Consider the following 9,641-nt stretch of genomic DNA (forward strand, 5'->3'; position numbering starts at 1 on the left):
CGTACCATATTTAGCCATCGGAAACACATGGTTTCATGGAATACGCAATCGTAGAGAGAAAATGTGAAAATGAATATCCACAGAACTGAAAGCTTAAAGCCGTCAGCTTTTTCCAGAACAGTAAACTAGACCTAGTTACGTTATCAGTATATACTACTTCTTAAATTTAATACTAAGTGATACAGAAAAATGAAACTATGGGTCCCACAGACTTTTCCCTACAAATGTAAGAAAACTGACAATCACTTTGTACAGGCGAATGTCTTCAGAAACCAAAAGAGAAGACGCTGATTGAGAGAGAAGATAACCCATACTCGTAAAAGTCCCCAGAAATTTCAATCGTTCATTGTTAAGTTTGGAATACGAAAGAAGATGTGGTCTGCATCAGATTTTGACTCGGAACCACCCTAACACGCTGGGATACCGTAAATGTTGGTACTGTGAAGATGTAGAGGAAATGAGGCATGGTTAAAGCGCAGTCGAATTGTGGTGGAAGTCGTAGATCGGTCAAAATGCGTCCCCGTAAACCACGACCTTGCAGTATGGCTATAATGCTGCATAGTACCCACCTTCCGTTTGTTGGGACACATTACACATCTCTCGTAATGACTGTTTTCTGTTGCTCTTGATGTCACATAAGTAGGTTGAATACGGTAATATCACACCGAGAACAATTCCTAATAATCTCCCCCCTCCTTCCTCCTTCCATCTATTATCCACATTAAACAATGCCCAGTCGAAGTAATTAACAAGCAAAGTATTTTATGAAGATTTGAGAGGAGCGATGATTACAATAAACTTTCAGGTTTACTTAGCTTGTCATGCTGAGATGGCTCCAGTTCTTCTAGTCTATGGATCTGATTCTTGAAGCTGAAAACCTAACATCAGGTCGTCACCGTTCCTTTGAAATAAATAAATTTGAAGATTGTTGTTGCAGAGCTTTTTACGTATACATATTTTCCACTGAGTTTCTCACATTTTAGTATATCATACAGTATTTTCATTTTTCACATTAACAAAGCCGAAGTTACATTGTTCGCACCTATTATACAAAAATACGTCCGATCACATCAGAGGCAAGCTTACGACTCTCACACTCTGCGGAAATAACAATGTTCCAAACGGTTTACAATTTTTCTTAACAAATGAATTCCTACTAGTGTTTGTTACATTATTAATTACGATTATTATTTCATAAATGAATCCAGAAATAAACATAGCAAACAGTACAGGATTCCGTAATTAATAAAATAATTCGGAATTTCAAATATTTATAAAAAAAATAATTTTAACTGTACAGTCAGAACTAGTACTCATTGATCATAACATCGAAACTGAACTATTTTACAAAGTAATTCCTTTTCATAAAGTTTAGCTTGAAATATAACATACTGGTTACAAAATTATATGAACGTTTTTAAAAAAGTAACTGAGATAATACTGACCCATCCAAATTCGAAAAATAATATTGATGTAGACAGCTACTGTTGAGGAAAAGTAATGCTAGAGGAGGAAGTCCCGTTACATCCTATAAGATGCCGTTGTTTCGCTAGGACGTCAGCTTCCTCATTACAATTTATGCTAGCGTGGGACTGCACCCAGAGGAGAATGATGGTTTGCCCTCTTTGTTTACAGCGAATATATTCGAATACCACATTAAAGAAAAATGCTGTGGGAGTCGGACAAGATTAATATCTTGAAGAAGGAATTTGAAGATTCAAACTTAATTGCTTCCAAAATTTCCACAATCTCCGCCGTAAAAACTGAAGCACTTTTAGGCAGTTTGTAGGCTATATTTTTCTGGATCTGATGGCACTGTACGACAGTATCGTCTCTGAGCGCAGCGCTGAGGGCGTCACTGGGTCCCTGCAGCACCGAGCAGCGCCGAACCCCGGACTCCGAAGTCCGACGTTGGAGCGGTATCCGCTGAATGAACGGTAGCAGCCCATCCGATCACACGGTGTGCGCCTGGGCGCCTACTATTAGCCCCTAGGTGAAGCATTGCTTAAGAACTGTTGGCGGTAGCGTCACAGCCGTATAGAGGAAAGTAACAGATGTCTCGTGGGAATCAAGAAACGGACAGCACTGACCAAGAGAAGGGCCTTATGCTGAAGAAGCACATCGACTGCCACGCTGAGAAAACATTTATAAACGCCTTTGCATGTAGTGTTCTGACATACGAATGTGAAACCTGGACGTTTACAATACAGGAGGAAGCTCGTCTCGAGGTCTCCGGAAATACGGTTATGGTATTAGAAAAAGCTATACGAAATAGGAGGGACGAAAGAACTGCTGAAAGCGAAAGGCCAACACAAAGCTAAACTCATTGCACACATAACCTGAGGGGGGGTAAAAATCTTGGGATAGCGATATGCCCACATACAGATGACGCTAACACGGCGCACACAAGGTACAAAATGTCAGTGGATTGGCGGAGCAGTTATTTGTATTCAGGTGATTCGTGTGAAAGGGTTTCCGACGTGATTCCGCTGCACGACGGGAATTAACAGACTTTGAACTCGGAATGGTAGTTGGAGCTAGACGAATGTGACATTCCTTTTCGGAAAATGTTGGGAAATTCAATATTCCGAGACCCACAGTCAAGTGTGTGCCAAGGATACCAAATTTCAGGCGTTACCTCTCACAGTAGTGGTAGTAATACTTGTTGTTGTTGTTATTGTTGTGTGTTAAGATTTGTTTGATGCTGCTCTGCACTCTGCAGTCGTTTCGTCTCTACGTAACTACTTCAGCCCACATCCGCGTTTGAACGAGCTTACTGCAGTAAAGCCTTCGTCCATCTCTTCAGTTTTTGCTCCACACACTTCCCTCCATTATCAAATCGATTACTCTTTGATGCCTCAGAATGTGTCCTATAAGTGGATCCATTCATTTAATTAATCTGTGCTGTAAATGTCTTTTCTTCTCATTCTGATTCAGTACGCTCCATTATTTACCCGATCTGACAGGCAGCGTTCTTGCGTAGCACCGCATGTCCAAAGTTCCTGCACTCTTCCGTCCAGTACTGCTTGCTAACCCCGTCTTACTTCGGCACGAGTCTTCATATCAGATACATACTTCCAGAAAAGACTTCCTAACGCTTGAATTTATGTTCCATATTAGCACATTTCAGAAATGTTTTCTTACCACTGCCAGTCTACATTTCATATTCTCTCCACTTCTGGTAGAGTCAGCTACTTTGTCGTCCAAATTGCAAAACCAGTCTTCTGCTTTTAGTGCCTCATTTCATAATCCAAACCCCCAGCATCACATGGCTTAACTGGGTTATACTCCATTAGTTACGTATTATATTCATTGATGTTCATTTTATAACTTCTTTTCAAGGGACTATTCATTAATCTTTCAAACCGTTTTGCTTTTTCTCACAGAATTCCGATGGTTTCGGAAACCTGACTACTTCATTTTCTCTATCTGAACTTCAATTCCTTTTCCGTATTTCACCTTGGCTTTGTTTACCGCTTGTTCCATATAGAAACTGCATCACATGGGAGCCAGTTTACAATACTGCCACATTTCTTTGTCATTTACTGCCATCTTTCTTTTCTCATAACAGCAGTCCAGCTCCTGTGGAAGTTGTAGATAAGTTTTCGCTCCCTGATGACATAATTACAGTGATTTTTACAAGACGGTAACACAGATGAAATACTGTTGATACACAGTACGGAAAGCAGCGAGCCAAGGACTGAAACCTGGTGAACTCCAGAGAGCAGAATTCTCTGATTCACAGTTAACTCTCGTGTATTACTATTGTTTTCTTATCTGGGATAGCACTCTACACTTATTTCCAATGTTTGTACATTATGTTTACAGGACAAGGAAAAGATTTCTACACATGATTCGAAAATCTTCTGTATATCGAGCAAACGTGTGATAAATATGCCGTAAATTTTTAAATAAATGTACTGTACTTTTCTTGCACACTATAGTAATAACAGTAATAATAATAATAATAATAATAAACGAGAGCTGTGTATGAATCAGAGAAGTCATTGTGGAAGTATGAACTCGGCTTCAGCCCTATTAGGCTTTCCAGTTGCTCTATATAGGGCAAGCGATGTTTTCGACACTGCATTTGGTTATTTGTCACGAATTTTTCTTACCTGTATTGCTGTAGCTTTTTCGCTATTTGTGTTGGTATATTCTTTTGGCTTCCTGTGTAGGTACTGGATATTTTCTGTAGCGCTATCGGGCTTTTCAGTTGAGCAATACATAAAAGTGTACTTTCCGATACCAGTTATAGCTGGTTTGCGATAATTTTGAGTGTAATACCAACCGTTCTCTCGTGTTTATCTGGTTGTGTGGTTTGTATATTCTATCACTTTCGTGGTTCTGTGGGTGTCAATTTAAATTTTAGTTTGTCTGCGTGGAGAGCCCCTAATTTCCAAGGGTGCTCATTTGGTTCAGTATTTATCAGTAATGCATCTTTATATTTTCTCGCCATGGTAAAGGGGGTGGTTGTGATGTCATGTTTATCATTTATAGAAAAAAATTTTTGGTTTATTTTGAATTTCGGGGCTTGTGATGACGTCATTAATCTAAGTCGACGAGTGGTATCGAAGGATCAGGTTTATGCGAAACATGAGCTCTGAGGAATCCCCCATGGTTCAATATTTGGTCTGCTGCTTTCCTTCCTCATTAGTTGTCGTAGTTGTAATCCTAGTTGTGAAAGAGTCTCCAGATAGCCTAGTTTCATACGTCGCCCAGAATATTTCACATCGTCTGTGATGTCTTTTCATCAGCGGAACGAGCATCGGCCAGGAACCTTACTCGTACCCCAACTACTGTTGGTACCTGTTTTTGAGGCAGCTGCAGAGCGACAGTGGGTGGGAGTTGGTGTTATTTTGGCCTGCCCCACATACGAACTAAACTTGTAAAGTCCAGGTGGTGATCCCTGCCATGGCCCCCACGGCGCTGACGCCGGTGTGTCTTTTTCCCTCGGCAGACTGCCCCTATGCGAGAAGGCGGGTGGCGCCTGCTCCAAGCTGCTGTGCGCCTGCTCTGCGCGGCCGCCCTCGCCACCCCCGCAGCGGCCCTCGCCCTGCGCCAGCCCCGCCGCCTCCGCCGCCGCCGCCCCCACCGCCCACGACCTGTCTCTGAGCGCTGCCGACGCCGCCTCTCGCGCCGCCGCCGCCGCTGCCGCCCACGACGCCACCGACCTGAGTCTCTCCGCCGGCGACGCCTCCGCCCCCGCCTCCTGCTCGCCGCCAGACGCCAGCTAAGCGGCCACTCCCGCAGGGAGGCGCGCCCCCGACGACAAGTAGATGGCCCGCGGCAAGCACTGCCAAAGACACGAGCCCCACTGTTCCCTTCAGAGTACTACGAGTCTAGAGGAAGTCGTATCGAGTACCCACAGTAACCTCCTTTCGCTGTACCAGAATGAACAGCTAACTCGGTCCTTCGTAAATCTACGAGAGGACGGCCTAATGGGCATTACCTTACATTAATCCACGTTTAAAAAGAGCTGCTATTCATTAAATAATTGGCCAGCTCTGCCTGTATGCCTTACTCCTTTATCGCATTTCGTTCAGAACAATAACCTGTGCACCTCACCTCTCTTCAGTATTTTCTCGTCACTCTTTTCGACACACTCTCTTCGCCATGTCTTTCTCGTTTTCCCTGTTTCTAATCTCCACCTCTGATACACGATGGTGAGTTAGTTTTTGCTTGTTTCCTACCACATTTCTTTTTAGTTTTCCTTTCTCCTTCTCCAGTACTTCCTTTTATGTATTTCGAATACATAATGGTCGCATTCTCTTCACTCTTCGGAAATACGTTGCATGTTTCGCCATTCCATATTCCCTGTAAGTCTTCCTTTCTTAGTCCTAATTCTTTTCCTAAAATACGGCTTTTATTTGATCTCACAAACACTTCTCTCGATACCACTATGTTACTCCTTCATGTGCTCTTCACCTTCTTCACATCTTTCCACTCCTCCTTTTATTCTAAATCTGACAGTTATTCACTCCACTCTTCATTCAATCACTGTTCAAACCTGCCTTATTTTCATATTTTCACATTTCTTATTATTTTCCGTATCGCAGCACTTCTTTTTTCCGTACATCATGACAATTCACTTCATTCGCTCTTCACATTGTTTCTGTGACCCATCTGTTATTATTGTAATTTTTCTCTTCTTCTCATCTCCGGTTTTTCTCTCTTTCTCCTTACGTTATATGAATTCACTTTTTGTCCTCTTGTCCTGTTCACCATCTGCTCCTGCTATACTTCTTTCTACCGTAGTAAGTCCCATTATTCCTTTCCCTTTTTCTTTCCTTCCTCTGCACTCTCTCTTCAGTCTCACTTAGAGCTTTCAGGAATTTTGCAACTCAAAAATTTTCGCACATCCCCCAACTCTTCGTGAATATTCGTATAGTTTGAATGTAAGAAGTAATAATTATTCTGTTGAACAAATTAAGATTCAATTATTTTAAAGAAAAATTTGAATGGCAGCTGGCATTATTCTTCTTTCATCTTTAGAACTTTGTTAAACTTTCGACTTAACGCATATATCTGAAGCTCAAGTCCTGAAATCGATGAGATTAATTCCTCATATTCCACCATACAGATGTGAGCAACTTTTGCTCAACCAATCAGGTAGCACATCCTTCCCTTTTCCTCAGTCGGTGGCAGTTACTAAACACTCTGTTGTTGACGTGCTTTTGAACAGAGCCTACAGTACCGACTGCTTACTTTATAGCTGCTGAGATGTATCGCACAAAACCAGTCTCCCTACGCCGTCATGCACATATTGTGGACGACGTGTAACACATGTAAAAGTTGCTCGTGTCTTTGGCACATAATAACTGCTTTAGTTTACCGATATTGGTCACCGTCTTGTTTAGTTACATAACATAGGAAATACCCCTCTAGCCAAAAAAAAGTTCACCTTGGGCGCTCTATATGTCACGTGGCCAAAGCTATTACAGGAGCACCAGCAGGCCTAGATATTGATTCTCCTAGCTGATTTTGCTTCCTTCTCTATACCCGAGCACGATTATGGGTTCTCCATAAATTGGCTAAGTTATTTCGTGTAAAATGGTTTTTCGTACATAGTGAGGTGGAACTGGCTCCGTAAGCAGTGAGTATTACACGGATAATGAAGTATAAATACTTATGAAGACTCGATAGTAGCTCTGCCAAGTTCGTGGCCTTAGCCGGCGAGTGTGGCTAGAGTAAATTCACACACCTAGTGTAAAAAGTAAGATGTTGACTTTTGATAAGCCTAACTGATTTTTCTCGGACTGTGGAACTCTTGATCCATACCATACCATAGCGACATAAAAAATCATCATAAAAACTGTTTGTTGTTTCTGACAAAGGACAAAGAAATCATTGCTTGAAAGCAGTTATCTGTTCTTTACATGTTACTTGCTTAGTGATCTAAGAATTGAGTCTTGTAAGTGACGTTCGTTAGCAATTTGTGTCTGATGTAATTACTCCTCCCGCTTTTCCTATATATTCAAGCAATAGAAACTGGAAATATTATGACATTATACAGCGACGTATTTTCCACCATTCTGAACGTGAATGATATTCTAGCTAATATGTAAATACTGTAGCGCGTAGAGCAATCTGTTGTCGACTACGTCAGATATTTTACGTTTCAGTATGGAAAAGAAAGCATTTTTTTATGTGTCTGAAGCGTATGTTAACTTTTCACGTGTTGATTTATTCATAGACTTGTACAGTATCGTTATAAATGTGCATTGTAAATTAAATTATACTGCTAATTGTATGAAGTGCTACTACGAGCAATAAAAGATATTACGTAAAACTAGTGCGGCTACAGATATATTACTATGCAGAGACTCTCTTCAAAGACTATCTTAAGATACACATCTTTCTTGTCCTTTGCTGCACATATTCCCTGTATATATACTAGTCTTTTGAACTAAAGTGTAGTTAGGAAAAGGTCTCATTAAAGCAGCCCACTACGCAGCTACCCAATAAAAAACTCCTCACTAGTGTGTAAAGAACGTAATTCTATCTAATGGTTCCTCTTATGGGACATCTGCAACTGCGTAAATCCATTTTGTAGAACAAAGAAACCGCAAAACAGTTGCTTTATTGCGTACATGATCGGTTTTGGAATATTTAAAGTTCCATCCGAGGATGGAACTTCACGTGTTCTGAAACTGGACATGTACATAATAAAACATGGTGGATCAAGCCACTGTTGTGCTGTTCTTTCACTTCATAAAATGTAATTGCATCTAATTTGGAGCCTGATTTTATCTTCAGTATACGTGAGCTTGAAATAAACTGAGATCACCCAAACTTTTTTGTACCACAACAGTACATTTGATGGTTTTTTTGTATGTGTGATACGAAATTATGCCATGTGAATTTGACGAAGATCTCGACATTGACAAGTTATTTTTAAAGGTTTTAACAATGAATCTGGAATCTTAGCTACTGATGAACTTTCCTATGAATGCAGCAATGTAATTTAAACATGGACATTTAGTTGTATGACAAAGAACTTTGCTCTCTTTTATATTCAATAGCTACAACTTGCACAGAATATTTAACAGATTTTGGAAATGTTTAATGAGTCACGTACTGAACAACTGGAAGTATACATGACTACTAAGAATTTTTGGTAAGATTTACTAACTGGTGAAGCAGACACTGATTCACTAAACAGGTTCCCATTGGGAAATTTGGATATTTCATGCAAACTTTTGATGTGTCATTGTGCTATTGTCAGATAGAAGAAAGAATTTGTGGTGATTTTAATCCAGATTCGTTAACTACGCCTAACAGAAATGAATATGGTATAAGGACCTATAAATTAGTGTGTCATAAATTACCTTCAAGAGTAGGTTAAAATTCAACTGCATTGATAACTAATATTTTCATACAACAAACTGAAGTTAAATAAAATTTGTTGACCCACAGTTAGATATATCGCCTATACAGTTCCCAGACCTTAAAACAAACACTGAGATTTATGAACCATCTACAGTGAAAGACTTTAAAGGAAGATGTAAAACATATTGACTGTGGTTAATTTTGGAATGAAACCAGTGGCTAAATTAAACTCATACTATGTCTTAAAACGTTTCCATTTATGTTCAAAAATAGTTTCTGCAAAAAGAATTAATTATGTTATGAAGAAGTCATTAAGTGTATCAAGACCAATTAGAAGCATAGTGTCTTCTTTAAGCAAGAAATGGACTGATAAAAGAACAGTAAGAACGAGTGATGGTATGGAGACACTTTCATTTTATAAACAGTAGCATAGTATGCTAATAACAGTAGTAAAATATCTGTAAGTTAGATATGATGAGTGAGGCTGAAAGTTCAGGCATGAAGTCGTTTGAAGTTTCAACAGTTTTCAAATAGTGTCAAAGAGAATTGCACCGTTTTAAATCTCAATTCATATGTAGCAAATGTTTTTAATTACTAACCTTTACAAGGAGATATGAAAGCACAAAGGGGAAAGTTGGTGTGCAGATGTTATGATGCGGCACCTCAAGAGGATTACAGGAAATGGGTTAGCGAGATAGAAGATAGCGGAAATTCGGAAGCGAGCAGATACTACATCAGTAGAAAACTTGTGCTATTATATGGTGAAGCATGGTGCATGTAGCTCAGAAGGGAAGATAATATCTGCACCA

The 9,641-nt window shown here is 40.0% G+C and overlaps 1 protein-coding gene across 1 annotated transcript in view; it reads left to right on the forward strand.

The window, feature by feature from the left end:
• The window catches only part of LOC126474299 (retinal homeobox protein Rx3-like), a 118,159-nt gene extending 112,785 nt beyond the window's left edge, over positions 1-5,374 (forward strand). Inside the window, exon 6 of the mRNA XM_050101765.1 lies at positions 5,254-5,374. Within this exon, the coding sequence (XP_049957722.1) occupies positions 5,254-5,374 (121 nt within the window). The remainder of the gene's footprint in view (positions 1-5,253) is intronic.
• Positions 5,375-9,641: the final 4,267 nt, after the last annotated feature.

Source organism: Schistocerca serialis, chromosome 4 (genome assembly GCF_023864345.2).
Source record: "Schistocerca serialis cubense isolate TAMUIC-IGC-003099 chromosome 4, iqSchSeri2.2, whole genome shotgun sequence".
NCBI classification, from domain to species: domain Eukaryota; kingdom Metazoa; phylum Arthropoda; class Insecta; order Orthoptera; family Acrididae; genus Schistocerca; species Schistocerca serialis.